The sequence below is a fragment of the Synchiropus splendidus genome, chromosome 4, assembly GCF_027744825.2.
Source record: "Synchiropus splendidus isolate RoL2022-P1 chromosome 4, RoL_Sspl_1.0, whole genome shotgun sequence".
Classification (NCBI taxonomy): Eukaryota; Metazoa; Chordata; class Actinopteri; order Syngnathiformes; family Callionymidae; genus Synchiropus; species Synchiropus splendidus.
This window is the reverse complement of record NC_071337.1, coordinates 25,065,018-25,084,052: the sequence shown is the minus strand read 5'-3', so window position 1 is coordinate 25,084,052 and position 19,035 is coordinate 25,065,018. Positions and strand designations below refer to the sequence as shown.

Sequence of the window (19,035 nt, the reverse complement as noted above, 5' to 3'; positions counted from 1 at the left end):
GAGATCACTGACGCTACTCCAGACTTTTTATTAAGACTCTATGTTTGTATCTTCAGTTTTGAATCAAGAATTTACAACATGGCGAGCCAAGAAAAACTGTGGAAACACCAACCCAAGCTGATTATTCACTGTTGAAGGTTTGATTGTGGCGTGAGCTATTCTGCAAATTTAAAGAGAACACTTTGTTTTGTATGTGTGGCTCCTCCTCAAGTCCCGTGGGAGCACTTATATTTTCCCAGGAAGTACACTGACATTCATCTTAAGATCCCTGTGCCTCATTTCCTGCCAGATTTGTTTGTTTGTAGTTGATCTTTCATGTACAGACATCGGCAAGATCAGGGCCAGTAAGATCTCAGTGAAAGAGAAGTCAGAGGGTGATGTCTGAAAACATTAAACGGCAAACGCGAGTTCCAGTCTGACAGTTGTTCCCCAGAGGTCGGACTCAGTGTTGTCGCACGCGTGATGAGATGAGTGACGGCCGTCGGTTTCTTCAGCGCATCAGAGCGAAGACACTCTAAGTTCTACAAATGGCGCTCAGGTATGAAGGATAATTAAAACAGCAGCGTTTGTATGCAGGTCCGACTCACACTTTCATCAGCGTGCGTGTCGTCAGGTTAATGAAAGTTGTAGCAGGATTGTTAATCGCCCTCTCCAATGCGTAGGAAGTGAATCACATTTGCATAACACTGAATTAATCTTGAGTTTACCGCCATGAAATAGGATCATGTTTTCCTTGCCCAAATTCACTCCCCGGCCTCTGTTTTCCACCCAAACTTTCCCTGCCTTGATGTAAAATCTTATTCATTTAGGGTGATTGATTTCCCACTTCCAGCGCCCCGCCGTGGATTTCGCTGCATTTGGCCGGCCAGGGAAAATTAATTAGCAAAGACTTGAAACTAGCTTGATAATCCATCAGCGGAGCGCTTTATTGCCTCCTCATTGTATTGTGCGTTTGAGGCAATACTGAGTCGGCCCTGGATTGCAGAGCACATCAACATATCACAAATGCTTGGAAAAGAAAATTACTGAACAAGTTCCTGAGCAAAGCCGCAGAGCTAAGGAACTTTTCACTGACATTCGTGTCGTGCGAGACTTGCCTCATCGCCGATTGACCTTGTTTGATTTTTGGGTCATGTGTCTTAGTATTTCTGCCCTAGACAAGTGCGCACATAAAAAGGCTCGTACTGCTTCTCACAGAGCCTTCACTAGTGATGGTGTCAGGGTTCCGTGTGACCTCTCAGTGTGTTATCTGAAAGACACTTGTGTTCATTCATTCATTTTCACGCAGCGACGTTGTTGGATGGTACCATTTGTTTATTGTTGCACTGGCTTCCCGGATTATACTCTTCTCTGTGAGGGATTGTTATGTGGCTCACATTGGCGTTGCACTTTTTCTTGCACAATGTTCACCCACTCATGTGCGGCTCCATATGTTGCTCCAGATTTGAATTTCTTCTGTCCTGCTTTTAAAAATTACTCTTCACTTCAATTCATTATTATCAGGTCAGTTTCTTTATTTTGACAGTCCACAAACATCTGACAATGATTCGTGTGCACTTAACCCCATAATGTCCACATTTGATTGAACATTGAAGGTTGCTGGACCAATTTCCTCCGAGCTTCAGTGCTGTGTTGCACAAGGGCATTACTTTAAATCAGGTGTTTCTCTGTGCAACGGTGTGCAAATGTTGTTGTTTTACTTCACCATCTTTATTCATTTAAGATTAAGATTTCCAAGGTTTCCTGCTGTCTGTGTATTGTCACTTGCCTTGTAAGCAACTGCTTCCTGCCTCGACTAGGTTCTTACCAAAAAGTTGTAACATTACGGCAACGTCTGAGTCTCAATCTCTTAATCTCACTGGCCGTCTCACACACCCGCATTTGGACGCCAAAATATAACTGGAAGAACACTGTTTGTGACGTAACAATCACGACAAGTTTCCGACAGACGCACTCCCCGCCATCATTGTCACATTTTATCCGATTAGGTTGTTAATTTCCTGATTCTAATTTTGCAGCAACAATGTGTTTGTAGCTCACAGATGTGGAAAAGAATGAAAAACAACTCAGTTCCCCAAAACGGACATTTTAAGTACATATTTTTTCCTCCCACTGTCCAGGTGAAGTGGTGACTGCCATAGACCATGGAAAGTGGTTCTCTCCCAGATGGTTACATCCTGAAATAGAGTTGTACATGAAGGTGTTGTGTTGCGTTGCTGTCTCAACTGTTCAAGAACAGCAATGTAACCCCAATACTACCACCCTATTACAATAAAATGTTTAGACTTTATATTTGAATTTGAATTTCTAAATGTGATGTGAAAGGTATGTTTCCTTTGGTCACGATGGTCCAGTACAGTTAGAGAATAATGACAACACAACTACCTGACTCATGAAACAGTTGGCCACTGATTTAGTAGTCAGTTGTATACGACTTTGTTGACGTTGCAGCCGGACCTCTATTATAATACATAAATTGTGTAGCTTTGCTTTGTGTGGGCAAAGGCAGAATTCCTTTGAGTATTTTTAATGAGTTACACCTTTTACAAAACCAACTAACTTATTTTAGCTAAAGCTTTTGAAAGTCCACATTTACAAATGCGGGCTGTAGATTTCACCTCAGGGCTTTAGTCTCCCCCGTGCAGTTACTCTCAGTGTGATTTTCCTTCAGTAATGAAACCACAAAGGTTCAAAAGACGTAAAGACATTTGAATGAACTAATGAATGCAGGTGTGACATCAGTGCAGTTTGGGTTTTGGCAGGAAAATTTGAAGAAGTTTTTGAGCGATTCAAGCGGTGGGGGATTTAACCCCCTTGGAATGAGCGAGAGTGGGGTTGAAGCAACACTTTAATCTAATTAGCAAGTCATTCCAACTGCTTTAGAAACAGGAATACCGGAATCTTAGTTAATTCATGGTATTGCTTAAAGGTATCCAGTGGGTTCAAGCAGATATGTGAACAATCAGGTTCATAAGAAAACCATATATTGAATTTCTAAAGTGGATCATGAGTGCCAGAAAAGAGACTTGTTTGAACTGGATTTAAAGACTGTGTGGGTGAGGGACCTTTGGGCATTGCTGGAGACACACAATGTGAGTTTCAAAGAGAAGTAGAAAGCCAAAATCTTCAACCAAGAGGGAATCAGTCATGTTTTATTCCCTTGGCTGGCTTCTCGGCTCACAGTCCTCGGTTTTGTTTCACAGTTTTGTACTTCTTAGCAGCTTTCTGAAGACACGGTGTGCATGCAGGATTTTTTTTACCAAGTTACTTTCTCGTCTATATGTATTGTTAATTCCTATCTGCTCTCTGGAGAACCAAGGATTATACATTTAAACTTCCGAACATGATCGCAAAAACATTACTGCTAATTACGAGTAGATTTTCTAACTGCTGGCTGTGGCTAACCTTGCGTTTTCATTTTAAGCCCCGGTCACTGCACATCTTTTATTAACTTCATGAACAGTACCGCACCTCCTCTTCAAAAGACTGAGGGAGCAGTTAAAATAATTCATGGACCGTTAATAGAGAATTTGTATTTGTGGCGACATGTTGAGGGCTCCTTTGGGGTTCAGAATAGATTTTATTTGATGCTGCGTCCACTTTTGATTTTCAAGTGCTTCTGTCTAAACAACTCCTCCCTAAACTGCCTTGAAACAGCTGTGCTCCCGAACCGCTCTCTCACCCCTGCAGAAGTGAACACCTGAACTGGTGAGGATGGAGCACAAACAAACACGCGCACACCTTTGACACGCGCTTTATTCCTGCTTGACACCATTCAAGCTTAAAGAAGCAAAGCCGGAGGATGAAAGGGGGGGAGGAATGAGGCAGGAGAGGAAATACTGCTGGCAGCAAACCGGGATAGATGCTGTGTGGAAGCCCAAAAAAAGGTTCTTCTTTGATGTGGCAGATGCACATAACAGGCTGTGTGAGAATATTCACCTGACGTTTTTACGCTTTTTGTATCAAGTTGTGTGGGCAGGAAGAAATCTAAAATGTAATGAGAAGGCCGGCCTTGTGACATGGCTGCAGTTTGATGTGAAGGGCCGCTTTCACATGTTTGACCTGCCAGAAAAAAAATAACTCAGAACTAATGGATAAGCTCAAGTGGCGTGTGAGCTTCACGCGGAGCAGGAGTTCACAATGTGTCAATGTCAAGGACTTGATCTGTAGAAAAAGCATTCAGAGTTGTGATTGAATTATTTTCTGTCCTGTCATTTTTTATTGCACTTTCGCTGTACATCATCAATAGAGGCTTTTGTCCATGTTGTAGATCTTTGTGACGTTGAAGTAATGTAGTAAAACTAAACAAATGTATTGAACTGTTGTTGCACCAAGCAGTTTTTGAGTACTTACTGCTTGCAATGTTGATGGCGTTAAACCTGGTCACCTCTTTGAGCGATTCATTTGCAGGTGTATCTGTGGCGTCTTGAGTTAGAGGGACTTCCTGTCTTGCAAAATGGATCTCTATAACTCAAAAAACACCCACTGGAGTACCTCTACTGCCATTAACTGCATGGCAGAGCCCTCTAGTGGTAGCCTGACCATAGTCATTCATCATATTATTATCATAACTATGTCCTTCCCAACCTTCTCAATAAGTCCAAGGTCTCATATTCATCTTCTTTCTTCTCACTACTTTGTCTTTGCGTACCATGGGGGAAAAAACGAACAATATCCCACATTAATTTAGGATCAAGCAAGATCTTGTCAGACACCCACCAGGAACATATTGACGTTTAAATGTTGGCTGTGGATTTGTGACTCCCGGGTTCATGGACACATCCATGTAGTCTCTGGTAGCAGATCTGGAAGCTCCACATCCCAGACAAAAGAAGCTTGGTTCCTTCAGCTCCATGGCCTCCCTGTCAAATTCCATCAATTTGTTTTGCTTGGCCAGATATGAATTTTACGTAAGCTCTTAAGTTAAACAAATGGTGAAGACATGATGTTGCCTGTCTTGAGGAGCTTTTCGGGTCAGTCCTCTGCCTAATGCGTCCGTGCCCACCTGACGCTTAATATCTGTGAATGGTTGATCCAGGCGAGCAGGTGGGCAGCGACATAGGTCTTTTCTCACTAATAAATCCTGTTGCAATGAAGTGTGCTGAAGCGAATTCAATTTTCAGAGAGCAAAAACACAAGGGAAGCAGCGGTCCATCGACCGACCGACGGCGGCAATAAAACCTGTGATTGTTCAGTGAAATGCGCGATCACGAAATGCTTTCAACGCCAGCTAATGAACAGGAAGTGGCTTTAATGCACTGGACAGAAACCAGATGAGCTGATGCAATGTTCCGGGGGGCGGCTGATGAGCTAATTGCAGTGTTTTTACTTACCATATGCAGATGGTTGCATCACCTGCAATGATGTTTGCGCGGAAAATTGCGTTGATAGTGACGCTGCAGCTGTAAGCAAATGCACCCATCCCACTAATGGAGGTCTAAACTGCAGTCTCTAATTGCTCTTGTCTCTTTCTTCTCTCTTGTTCCTAATCTTTTCTGGCAAACAACTCTCTTTAGTTCGAACCGATCTCACCACCTCCTCCAGCGTCACCCTCGTTTTCTCCAGTGAAGGATGCTCCAAGTTTAATGAGGAGCTCCTCATTATTGTTTTCGTCCCTCTGAGCGTTCGCTTGTTTCTCCTTGAGTTTGTGCCGCTGGCTCCATTGGCACATTGTGTTTAAAGGACGGGCGTTGAATGTACCTCCAGCCAGGTTCAGCTGAGTTCATCCAGCTGCTTTGTGGGAAAAGCAGAACCTCTGTTGATAACAAGATTATAAGAATTTGTGACACGTGCTCCACTGTGATGGCATTTGTATCCGTTTCATTTGTATCAGTATTGTTTCAGAGGATCCTTTTCATGTTTAGAAGCATGTATTCATCCCAATTAAATAGTTCTCCTCAGCTGGACAGTTGGATTTTATGAATGTTTTTTTGTATTATTATTATTAAATTGGTCTGGCTTGAAACAAATGTGACTTAAAGTTTCACTCCTGTTCTTTTAAGGCATAGAAAATATTCACATTGTGTTTGGCATAATTTGAAATAGAATAGTGTTTCATTTTTGTCATATTTCACTAAAACTAACAACGACTTTGAGACAGCAGTTTCGATTATTTAGCTACAGACAAACATAATATATCAATGAAAATAAAACATTAATCTGGTATAAACATTCTTTCCAGGGAACATTTTATGTGCACCGACCGCAATATGCAATGTGATGTCATAACCTAAATGTGATGACGTTGCCTAAAAGCGATTGCCCTGATGGGCAGAAATTTTTATTTTTAAACTTTCTGGATGGAAGCATTTTATACAGCAACCACAGGTTTCATCTTGTCAGATTCAACTTGAATTTTAAAATGTGATTAATTGCGATTAATCGTGATTAACTGCAAAACCTTATATTGATTTGACATATTTTTAATAGAGTCCCACCCCTAATCTAAAGTTAATTCTGGTCTGTTTCTCCAGACATGATGGTGCGGTGGTCGGCGTGTCAGCTCCTGGTTGCCTTGGTAACGATGTACCTCAGCTTTTGCCACAGTAAAGATCCAGAGTTCCTCTCCAACACTCTGATCAACAACGTGGTGCAAGATCCGCGCACAGGTCGCCTCTACGTCGGCGCCGTCAACGCACTCTACCAGCTCAAACCCGATCTCCAGGAGGAATCGAGGACCGAAACGGGTCCCAGACGAGATAACCGGCAGTGCACGCCGCCGGTGACGGACGCCTGCGAGGAGGCGGTGGACACGGACAATCATAATAAACTACTGCTGGTTCATGGAGCCAAAGACCAGCTGGTGGTGTGTGGCAGTGTGTTCAGGGGAATCTGCTCGCTGAGGAACCTGAGCAATGTGGAGCAGCTCATCTATTTCAGCGACACCAAAGGAGAGAAGTCCTACGTGGCCAGCGCCGAGGAGGGGGTGTCCGTTGTGGGAGTGATGTCATACTTCAAAAAAGACAATGTGAACTACACTGCCTTCTTGGTGAGGATGGATGCTGTGTCATTTGGATGGTGGAACCTAATAGTGCCTAGTAGCCACCTGTTGCGTGGTAGCTATGTTAGCCGTCAGGCGTACATCACTGATGTATTGAAGAAGTTTTTGCTTGCTTTGTTGCTTGCAAATAATTTAATAACCTCTTGTCAGAACTGAGTTTTCTTATTACTTATCGTCTTAATATCCCCAATTGTTGAGTGTGTTTTCATGTTTCTTTCCTTCAGGTGGGGAAAGGTTACGGCAGCCATGACAGCACCAAACTGATCTCCACCCGCATCCTGGAGGACCTTGGTGACTGGATCGTCTTCGACAGCATCATCGAGGCCTCGGCGGTGCAAGCCAATCCTTTCGTCCTGCGATACCTTCACGACTTCCGCTTCGCCTTCAAAGACAGCGGCTTCGTCTACTTCCTGTTCTCCCGGACACTCGGTGTTCAGGACAACAAGAACTTCACCTTCATCTCTAGGATGTGCGAGGACGATCAGGGTTATTACTCTTACACAGAGCTGCAGCTCAACTGCAGCATGTCCAACAAGTTCAATAAAGCTCAGGTAAGATAATTCACTGGGAAAGCTCTTGTCAAATCTTTATACCTTACAAACATTTATTATCGCTTAGGCGGCGTATGTATCAACTCCTGGCCACATTTTGGCTCAGGATATGACCAGAAGCAATCAGTATGGTCCGGTTTCTGCCACAGACAAGGTTCTGTTTGTTACCTTCACTTCTGATGAGGAGCCGTCTACATCAGCAATGTGTGAGTATCAATCCCCCCCCCCCAAAATATTCACATAAATGATGATGAAGTGTGCATTGAGAGTGCCTATTGAGGGAAATGTCTGAGTATATCAGAGCTCATGAGGAGAAAGTTAGGGAGGCCAGGTGGTTTGGACTGAGTGAAGATACAGTGGATGGTTAATATTATTACAAGTTTTTGTCAAATTCATCATAAGAAAATGAAAAATAAATCCTGAATCGATCATGTTGGGCTTGGTACTCCACCCTTCTCAATGAACTTGGGTCATCTACATTTGGTCTCTCCTCTGTGGCCGAGAGATTTGGTTGGTGACTGAAAGAACAGATGCAAAAGGGTTAAATGTCTCCACGGAGTGGCCTGACTGGCTGAGATGAGGTGAGGAGCTTAGTCATCCGGTTGATACCACACCTTCATGGAGAAGCTGGTGGTGCAGGCACCTCTTAAGGACGCCTTCTTGTCACCTCCCTGAGGAACGGCATGCTTGTCGGCATTCTATTGGTAAATATAATAATCAGGCCCTGGTTCAGACCACCCTCCTCCCCATTTTAGAGATACTATGTCTCTTGGTTGGCCAGGGGCTGTTTGGCTGTCCTTCAAAAGAGCTGAAGGAGGATGCGTGGGAGCCTGGGTGACTTTGCTCTGGCTGCTGCCTCCATAACCCGAAAGGTGGTTGGAAGTGACAGTTTTGCGATCTTTAGACCTGCGCTTATATGAAGCCTTTGTTTATTTGCATATGCCCACATTGACACTTTTAGCCTTTTAATGTCATCCGACTCCTTTTAATCCATGAAACCTTCTTTATAATCCATATGACTTTCCTGTACACACGAGCGCTGCTCTCATTTTTAGTTTGTCAAATTTTGAAGACATTTCTTTGTGACTCCAGGTATGTATCCCCTCCGCACAATAAACCAGAAGCTTCTGGAAATCATTGGCGCCTGCTATAGCTTCAATGGGATCATCAAGAATAAGCCGGCCGTCTACTCGCCTTACTCTTCCAAATCGGAGGACCTCTGCAGTGGCAACAACCAGGTGGGCAGTTGCTCCAGATTCCACATTTAGATATGTACACTCCTGCTAACCTTTTTTTTTTAAATCAGAACAACATGGCCTTAATGTATAAGTGCGGCGCCGAGTTTTTGCCTTCACCGCTGGCAAGTAAATCAGATTTTGCCTTATCGACGAAGCCTTCGTTGGTTCGCAAAGGTCACATGACTGCTGTCGCCGTGGCTGTGGAGATGGAACATGCCGTGGCCTTCATTGGAACTGCTACTGGAGAGGTAAGCGGAAACATGATCAGAGTGAAATTGAGAGTATTTAAACCGAGGTTAAACCTGAGTTAAGTATTCGTTTTTCACATCCTCTCTTCAACATAGGGTGGTCGTGTTAGGAAACACAGATAAAGATAAGAAAATTATCAATAAATATAATGAATAAATACATACAACAGAGACATGAGTTATACCTACATGTATTACTGTTTTTTTCTCCTTAAGGCACATGTATCCTCTTTCTGCTGTTTTCTAAAGCGTGTCTATTGAACAATAAAGTGTAACGGGTCGTGATATCAACATGCTTTTTCCATGACCTTTAAATGAGCAATGCATTAATTTTTAGCCAACTGTAGTTGTTTAAAGCTCCCATGATCCATTAAAAATATGTGGTGTCCCTCGAGCTTGTGAGGGACTTCACTTGTTGTCTTGGAGCGTCTTGGTCCATATTAACTGGAGACCCATCACAGGTGCTGAAGGTCCATCTGTCAGCTCACCCGGAGGTCTACGGACGCGTGTCAGGAGACGTCCTGGTGGAGAAGGTGAACAAGAATCTGCTGTTCGACTCCAAGCTCCAGCACCTCTATGTCACCACTGAAAAGAAGGTCAGTATCTCCTCTTTTATCAGTTCTATCTCTCCTCTGACCGTATAAAAGGAAGGTCGCGTACTCTGGATTAATGAGCCCTTCATTTATTCTGTCTGTCTCATTTGATCATTTATTCATTCATTCACCTACAACAATACATCTCTCCACATTACCACACAGAAGTCGCACATCGATTTCATCACTCATCCTCACTCCGCATCTCTTTTTGTATCCCCCCATCCATCCGTTTCTCTCTTGTCGTTTCATCTTCCAGTCGCCATCATTCTCCGTCCCAGCGGCGGCCTGGAATCGACGTTATTGATTCACCGACGAATTAATTAGAATGCACTTCAGAGCGGAGTTCACTTTGATCAAGTCAAGTGACGAGTCCCGAGTCGGACCATCTGCTCATTTACATTTATTAGCGCGACCTCGCCGTTCTTGTCAAAGGGAGAATTATTTCGACAACAGGATCAACCAGAATGGCTCCCGGCCGCGAGGGTATGATGTGTAAAACAAGAGAGGATTCAAAAGGACAAACTCTTCCAACTGTAATGAATCACTTGACAAATGAGGCTGTTGAACAGACTCATCCTCACAACTCATTTAGCCTTTACAGCTACTGTGCAATTAATGCCAACTCATCAAACAGAACTTACTGGTGGAGGGGAGAATATACGACAGTCCTTGGCTGCCTTTGTGACTAGTGGACATGGTTAGCCTCTGTATGTGCCTTTGATGCAGCCTCTTTAGTGAGAAACTTGCTTTTTGTCTGATGAACAGAAGAGGTGTGAGATCTGCCGGGGAAATATCTTCCAAGTATTCTCAAATCCCATTTCACTTCTGTTTGGGGATGTGTGGTTGACTGTGTGGCCCCGAGGCATCACCACTGCTAAGAAACCTGCCGAGTGCAAATGACATGACTCTGCTGTGTTGTTCCAGTTAGTTAAAAATGGCTACATGAGTTAAAGAAATGCAGCATCAAAAATAAATATTTGTATCAATCTGGTTGATGTGTAGTGTGTGTGTATATATATATATATATATATATATATATATATATTTATTATTTTTGACTGAAACAAAAGATTGCATCAATCACATGTATGAAAGGTATGAAGGTAAAGTAGACATCAATGATGACAATAATTCTGAAAGAAATGCTAAATAAAAGTACAATGTTTTTTGTTAACTTCATATTTAGGTTGTTTTTTTATGGCATTGATAAGTAACTTGATGTGTAAAGAATGTGTATAAAATATGAAGATGTGAAGACCAGTCGGTGCTGTCGACTGATGTTGATATTAGGTCATCATAATTCTAATGCCATAATATTGTCGGTAATAAGGAACAGCAAATGCAGATTAGAACTGGGTAATTGTAACAATCATTTTTGGGAAATTATACCCTTTTAAAGCAATTGTAATCTGAATCTGTAATTTGTTTGTGTTATTTAATGATATATATTTACTTGAACATTGTTGCAACAGATATTTTTAACATTCTCACCGGTTACTGTTGCCATGGCAATGCTGACTATTAATGTACTAATCATAAGAAAAGCTGTATGTTTTGCTGAAATTCAAGGTACACATCTGAGTGGTGTTCATGTTTCCACCTGTCGCTGTATGCTAACAATTCTTTAAAGAAGTCCAAGTCAAAGCATCTGTCTGTCCTCAGATCACCAAAGTTCCGGTCCAGGCCTGCCACACGAAAACGGACTGCCACTCCTGTGTGTCCATGAAGGATCCATACTGTGGCTGGTGTGTCCTGGAGGGGAAGTGAGTCACCACGCCGATGTTGTTCCTGAAGTGTCTTGAACTTTTAAGTTCCTGTAAGCATCACCTTGTCGGAGCCTGGAGGAACTGAAGCTGAGCTCCTCCCAGGTGCAGCAGGAAGCATGAGTGCAGCAGGTCCTCAGAAGAGAACGCATGGCTGTGGTCTCCAAATCAGAAGTGTGTCCAGATCACCCACTTCAACCCGCCGAACCTCAGCTGCAAGAAAACCCAGCAGGTACAGTTATGGTTTATTTCCGTCTCCCCGGAGCCTAATCCTGTCGGCCGGGATGATTCCTCCGCTTCACTCAAAGCTCCTCGGCTGCGCGAGCCGTCAGCTGTATTCCCCGGCTGCTTCTTAACCTCGCAGTGAGGCCACATTGCCACAAAGAAATTGTACTATTTACAATTTTTGGATGTGAGCCTGATGTGTATTAGTCTTTGTGCTGACGTTTGCTCCCAGAGCTGATTCAGCTCCGAGAGTGAAATAAAAAGTGTGGCCTCACTCCCTAACTCAGCACTCTTCGCACCACTCCTTCTTCAGCCACCACACCGACGGTGATTAACACCTGTTGTCATTGTTGGCGCGTTCTCAAAGAACGGCGTGGGCTGAGTTTTACTTCTCTGCCAATACTGAGTTGTTCCTCTCCTTCAGTTCTGCTGTGATGGAGAGAGATGAAGAATTCCTGTTTGGTCTGCAGAGTCTGACGACTGTTTATTCCCTGTGAAGATAATTGCTGCTTATGGATTCAACACTTGATTTGTCTGGTCTTATTCAGTTGTTAGCTTAGCTGGCTGGCCAGAGTCGCTAGAGAGGAGAAGCAAATTATGGGTGACTAATACGTGTCTGCTATGATGTGGGACTGGGACTGTTGAAGATGGAGGTGAAGCAATACACATCACTGGCTATGATCGGAAAATGAAATTCAGTTAGGTGAAAATGGAGTTTCATGTGAGAGAAAAAGTCAAATACAAGTGAAGAACAGAATTATAGAATGAACTGTTCAACAAAGTGAGTAAAATAGAGTCAATTGGAAAGTAAAGTATGATGGGCTGAAGGTCACCTTCATTTTTTTGTGAAGCATGTTCCATATTAATGACCAATGGAATGGTATTCACCACTGCAAAAGGGGATCTTGAAAATGTCTTTGTGAAAACAAGAAATATTTTAGCACAGTCACTTGTGAAAACGGCAAGATTCACAGATTCAATGCTACAAGAAACCTTGTGATGTGTTTGATCTTGGCCACAGGCAGCAGTGTGTGTGAGAGGACCCTTAATGACTTACACTTACACAACTTACTCAAGTGTCCCGTGCTGTCTGTGGAAGTACATCACCTCAATCCTGCTGAGAAATCTGAAGTTGTGGTTAATGAGTGTGGACTCTGGATTATTTGGACCTGAATAAACGGCAGAACTTCTCTTGAGTCAAATCAATGTGCTGCAACTTCTTCTGGGGGTTTGGGACCGGTGTCACCTCTGCAGCGGGTACTTTCTGAATGTAATCCTTTAAGACAGTCGGGTTTTAAAGTTGCCTGGTGTAATCTCTCAGGTTCAAGAAGGAGCTCAGATCAGAGAGTTTTTAATTAAATGTCAAGTGGTGAAATTCAAGCGGTCAGTGCTGCAGGCCAGACCTGTGTTGTTTTTGAATCAGCTCGTCCATCTCATGTCGGTAAGTTTATAATGCGTTTAATGACCTGACTGTGGCTCGGATAATGGTCAAGAAAACACAAAAGAAATTTAATTTTTTTTTGTTTCCTCCATGGAAAATATGAATCTCATTTGCTAATTGTTGTTAAGGAAATTAACGAAAATGTGTCTCATTATAGTTTGTTTAAATATCGCTATAAATACAGAATAAATATATTTTTTTTTATAGTATTCCACAAACGGTTAATTATAAACATAAAATATATAAAATGCAACAAAACATTATTCATAAAAACAAATTTAGATGTTCTATAAAATCTACTATTTTTTATTGATTTTTTTTATTTCTTTTTTATCTTAAATGTGGAAAAATGTCTAGTTATCCTAATATTGTTATTAGGACAAGTTGTTTCTGGAATCATGACATGAGGTTTTGTTTAAATAATTTTTTTTTTCTGTTATTTAAAAGTGGCAATTTAATTGTAAAATAATTTTCTGGGAGGTGATTGAGCTGTGTTCGGCAGTGGTGTTGTTTAAGATTAATACAAAGAAGAACAATGTAAAAAAAAAAAAAAAAAAGAAATAATTACGTAGCCCAGTCGAATTATTTTGTTTTTGGAGAAAAAAAATCCTTTATTCTAGTAGCTAATAAGTTTTTTTCTTTTCTTTTTGTTTGTTTCTAAACTTGTAGTGCAACTTCAGCTGACTATAACGTGTTTTCCTCCCATTAAAAAGAGGCCCCGATGTTTCAGAATCCTGGAGTCGGTTCTCCTCCAGACTGTGGAGAAACTGTCTGATAGCTGCAGGCTGTGTATCTGCGCTCAGGTTGTGCTCACCTGCTGCTTCCAAGTTGCGCTTTTCAGGGTGAATGTTAAAGGATGGAGTCAAAATGAGGTCCCTTAAGGCAGCTGGACATCAAACTCAGAATCTGAGTAGCAGCGCCTACTGTCCAGCTGCTCCCAGACCTGTTGCTCGCTCTCTTCCTTAGAGGATGAGTCTATCTGACCCCCAATGTGACGCTGGTCTGCTCTTTTGGATGGAATTATGTTGCAGCTGCTCCTGCCGAGTAGAGGAACTGAATCATCCACATTGTTATTGTTTATTGTTATTTCAGGTGGCTCAGTTATGCGACTAGGCCATTGTACGATAGGGGTGACGTCTGGTTATTGAGTGCAATATTGGCTTCTGAAAATACGAACGTGCACTTTTAATTAATTTGTTAGATCTATAGCTCTCTCCATCACAACAGAAAGAAGCGGAGGCACAACCTGTGTGCATATCAACCCCCAAGCAAAAGTCCTAACTTGTTATGGATTATTTATTGATTGCCCAGCTCTGGATAAGAGATTATCCAGACATGTTTTTTTTTTGTTCGATCCCTGGTAGTGCGAGTACAAGAAGTCTGAGAATTCTTCTCTAGTCCAGGAATAGATCCCTGATGCACACCGTTCATGTTGGGTTTTTTTCTTGACAACTACTGACACCATGATCAAATTGACATGACAGTTGCATTGAGTCTGATACAGTAAAGTCTGCAGTCATGTTCTGAAGTGATGAGTCTCTACGTTTCCACTCCTTCAACTGATTCCTGCTCTCTGCTGGCTTACTGTATGACCCCACTGTTGAATTTTGTCTGCAGGTCTACATCACCATCCCCGCTCTGCCCCGACTCAGACGCACCGACAGTCTCCACTGCGTCTTCGGTGAGGTTGTCAGCTCAGCTGTGGTCGTGGACAGACACGAGGTTGCGTGTTCGCTGCCCGACCCCTCCGACATCCCATCTACGGAGGATCAGGGTGAGTTTTTTTGGTCTTAAATGTGACTCTGTTGAAGTTGCTCCAAAGTGAATGCAACATAAGAGGTCTTGTAATTTTGTTCATGGTCAGCCATCTTTAAAACAACATTTTGAACCGCCATAATCGGCAACTGATTTGATTTATTCACTTAACTTTCGTTAATTCAATGTCTGAAAGGAGACAGTCATTCTTGGCCACACTCACGTCTGAAGTTGTTTATCTCCAAACAAGTTTCGAGACCTTGAGTTTGTTGGTTTTCCAGACTTTGTGTCCGTTGCTGTGCGCGTCGAGGTGAACGACAAGATCCCTGTGACCTCCAGCGAATATCACTTCTACAACTGTGCTGCCACAGTGAGGCAGAACCAGAATACACCGTAAGTGCGACATTCTTATGAACACTGCTTGTTGTAGAATCTTGTTGTGTCTGTTAAATGCTGCAGTCAAAAGCCATTTCAGTTCGTTTTGAGACCTCATGTCGTCTATTGTCGCCGCCTAGTGGCGGTATAGGTTACTCTTCTTTAACTAGAATTCTGCATCGTGTACTACTTGTGTGTTCAGCTGTATCTCGTGCGTGACGAGTAAGTGGGGCTGCCAGTGGAACGCTCAAGACTTCAGCTGCAGCGACATTGACGACAGCGTCAACGGATATCACATTGTCAAGCCTCGACAGGTTGGAGCTCAATATTACTGTAAAACTGTTGACAAGTTTATGAACTTAACCTCTCTCGATACCAGAGTTTAAATTTGCAGTTGTTGAGGTGAAAACATTAACCTTTGTTAGAGATCTTAAGAGGATGTTCAAGTTTTAAACTCCTATTGTTCCACTTACTAACTTGTTTTCTTTTATAATATCCCAAAATACCCAGTTATACATGCTTGTCTTTGACTGGAACTGCCTGGCCCTCATGAGGTCACAATCTGGTTCCACCAAAGATGCATTGTAGTTGTTCAGATGTGCCAATGCCCCCCCTCTCATCCTACGTTGCTACTACTGCTGCAGCCCCCCATGATGTCATTACAAGGGCCTTGTTTTTTCTTGTGAAATCAAATCCCATGCTTTGCATCAAAATAACATTTTAAACATTAGTTATTTCAAATTCCGTGTTAAAGTTTAAACACAATGGCTGTCTCGCTTGAGTACTGTCTACAGTTCAGTCATTCCCATTTCCCTGTGTCGGTTATATGCAAATAAGAAGAAAGATTTTTTTTTTTTTATTTAATGGGATCTTGGTATATGCGTCTTATAACTAAATTCAATTTCCTGTCTGAATTTCTTTTATGTCTTGTTTTTCCCTTCTATTTTAACATATTCTAAAACACAATTTTGTTAGTCATAAGCTCTGTGTATTTAAAGATGTTTGAATATTGTTGTTAATTATGTCTATGTTCTGTTCAATGAACTACAATATTCTTCAAGACAGTTTTCGCCCTTGTTGCGTTTTAACATTCCTTCTCCTCTCCTCTCCTCTGTCCACAGCCTGATGGCTGTCCTCAGTTTGAGTCTCCAGAGCCGCTGCTGATCCCAGTGGGCTTTGAGATTCCAGTCAGCTTCCAGGGCAGAAACCTGGACATCTACACGGTCAGTCAGAGGAGAGTTTTTTTTTTTTTTTTTTTTGGTCTGGTCTGCTGAACGCATTTGTTGTCTTCAGGGACGAAGGTTTTCCATTGGGACGGCTCTGATGAAGAACACAGAGGACGATGTTATTCAGGAACAGGAGTCCAGCTTCAAATTCGGGGGTTACAAGGTCAGTGCTGTCCAGTTGTCCACCCTCTGTGTCGTTAGTTTCACATTTGTGTGGCTGTCTGGATTCATTTTTAATATCCCACGAGAAAAATATTTGTTTCCACATTCCCTCTTTTTGTGAGTTTACTTTTTTCCCTTTGTGTATTTATTGTTGGAGTAATTCACGTCCTGGAAAAACAAATAGTTTCCCTGCAAAAATTCCTAGAGCAGCTTCCTTGGAAATATGAACGCATTCCCAGAGGGACGACTGTGCTGGGATGTAAACGTTCTATTTGTCCACAGTTTACCTACGAGAATCAGCAGGAGGTGAACGTCACTTTCCACATCAAAGAAATGGACACGGAGAAGAAGATTGACAGTACCTTGACAGGTTGGTTCACACACACACACACACACACACACACACACACACACACACACACACACACACACACACACACACACACACACACACACTCAGAGACAGATAATCCTGTACAAAGCGTCATCAGGGTGTTAGTGCAATCATCCTGCTGTTCTGTCGTCACAGTCGTCCTCTACAACTGCTCGGTGGGAAAAGAAGACTGCAGTCTGTGTAAACACGCCGATGCCAAGTACCAGTGTGTGTGGTGCTCCACCACGCGCTCCTGTGTTTATCGAGAACTCTGTCACTCACCGCTGCCAGCGCAATGTCCCAATCCGGAAATCACAGACGTGAGTACTTCCACCCCTGCAGCTGTTTGTTTATTGATCCCAAGAATTTGTGGGATTTGGATTTTCTAGTACAAACTGCCATTAGTTTGCAGGAAATGTAGCAAGTGATAGTTTCTTTTTTTTTTTTTTTTTTTATCAGAGCTGCCCAGCTGAAACAAAAAACATACATGTTAAATGACGTTTTAGATCCTTTTCATATGATGTGCCTTGAATTATTTAATATTTTTTATGACTGCAGACGCTTTTTCACATATTGGATTCTATTTCATATCATTTCGTGTTTGGTGTCGTCTTTCTACTTAGTAAAGATTATAGGACTTTTTTGTTTTTTTTACTTTCTTAGGTTCTTTTGCTATACTTCCAACACGGCTCTCCCAGCTCCAGCCCCACCTTCAGCCCACCTAATGTGTGTTTTTAGCTAGTCTTAATGAAGTGAATGCAACATGTCTCCACATTTTAACATTTGATTTAAAGTCATTTTGTTGAAAACAGTCAATTTTAAATCAATCGCACCAATTTGTGCATCTCATCTTCCACAACGTTTTCTATTTTCCAACATAATCACGCATTTGTCGGCAGCGGCTTCCTGATTTCCTTTGGGGTGACTGCTGATGAGCTCCACGATGGTTCCCCAGCTTCAGAGAAATGTTTGAGCCAATCACACAAAATGCCACATGACAAAATTTTAATCATATTCGGACTCAATATTCTAACTCATCAGGGCATCTGATTCAATGACACGACTCACTCCATTGTCACAGCAATATTTTGTAAACAGGGTAGGGTTTAAATATTTTAAACCAAATGGAGAAAACAAGTCTCCACATCCTGCTACAAAACTATTCCATGTATGTATGAACCTGCTGCTTCGAATTGAACATTTTAGTGTTTGGAAATGACTTACTGTTGTTGAATTACATTGGTATATTACCATAAATTATCGTGCACTGTTTTGGTTAATTAATATTTCAGGATGAAACTGCTTTTCTGCGTGTCTGTGTGTGCCTGTGGGTAGTGCATTTATTATGTTGTGAAGGAAGTAATTATTTAGTGGATGCCAAACTTGATCACAAATAAATATCTGACCACTGGTCAACCTGCAGTGTTTTATTCAACCCCACCTAAGAACTCTTAGGGTGTCCATTATTAAACTCTGTCGTCACCAATTTACCCTCTTCCAAATGACAAGCAAACCATGGCTGCTCTGTTTCAACTTGCTCACATTTTGTTATTTTTATCATCATTAAATATCCCGACTGTCTCCACAGATCATCCCTCGCTACGGTCCTCTGAACGGCCAAATCTCAGTGACCATTAAAGGCTCAAACATGGGAATAAAGAAAGAGGACGTGAATAAAATCAAAGTTGCAGGAGTCAACTGTGTCCACCAGGCGGAGAGATACTCTGTCTCCACCAGGTAACTTTGTCCAAACATAAGAGGTTATTTTACTAACACACATGCGGTGAAAAATGGCAAAATGACCTGGGACGACGGAAGTTTTTCGATATTTCCTTCATGCTGCGTTATTATTGTCAGTATAGTTCTTTATTCTTTCGACATCCCCCACCAGAATCTATCTTGATCCTCCTCCCCAGTCACACCAGTCCTCATTTCCACATCCATTAGCCTTATTCGTTGTCTTCTGCATCTCCTCCTTTTTCTTCAAGACCATCTGGCACCTGGAACTTCAGCTGCCACTCTGATAAACTCATGTCTGATCTTGTCCTTCCTAGTCACTCCCAATGACAGCCTGACCATGTT

General features: G+C 42.2%; 1 protein-coding gene across 7 annotated transcripts in view; it reads left to right on the top strand.

The window, feature by feature from the left end:
• The window catches only part of plxnb2a.1 (plexin b2a, tandem duplicate 1), a 130,530-nt gene that overhangs the window by 99,747 nt on the left and 11,748 nt on the right, over window positions 1-19,035 (top strand). For all 7 annotated transcript variants that reach the window (XM_053863936.1, XM_053863935.1, XM_053863930.1 and 4 more), the window contains 16 exons: window positions 6,474-6,988; window positions 7,225-7,551; window positions 7,619-7,757; window positions 8,644-8,789; window positions 8,858-9,037; window positions 9,499-9,633; window positions 11,296-11,396; window positions 11,502-11,628; window positions 14,680-14,836; window positions 15,099-15,210; window positions 15,395-15,506; window positions 16,314-16,415; window positions 16,486-16,581; window positions 16,863-16,950; window positions 17,110-17,273; window positions 18,542-18,690. In XM_053863936.1, coding sequence (XP_053719911.1) covers window positions 6,476-6,988; window positions 7,225-7,551; window positions 7,619-7,757; window positions 8,644-8,789; window positions 8,858-9,037; window positions 9,499-9,633; window positions 11,296-11,396; window positions 11,502-11,628; window positions 14,680-14,836; window positions 15,099-15,210; window positions 15,395-15,506; window positions 16,314-16,415; window positions 16,486-16,581; window positions 16,863-16,950; window positions 17,110-17,273; window positions 18,542-18,690 — 2,648 coding nt within the window. In that variant the 5' untranslated portion in view covers window positions 6,474-6,475. The remainder of the gene's footprint in view (window positions 1-6,473; window positions 6,989-7,224; window positions 7,552-7,618; window positions 7,758-8,643; window positions 8,790-8,857; window positions 9,038-9,498; window positions 9,634-11,295; window positions 11,397-11,501; window positions 11,629-14,679; window positions 14,837-15,098; window positions 15,211-15,394; window positions 15,507-16,313; window positions 16,416-16,485; window positions 16,582-16,862; window positions 16,951-17,109; window positions 17,274-18,541; window positions 18,691-19,035) is intronic.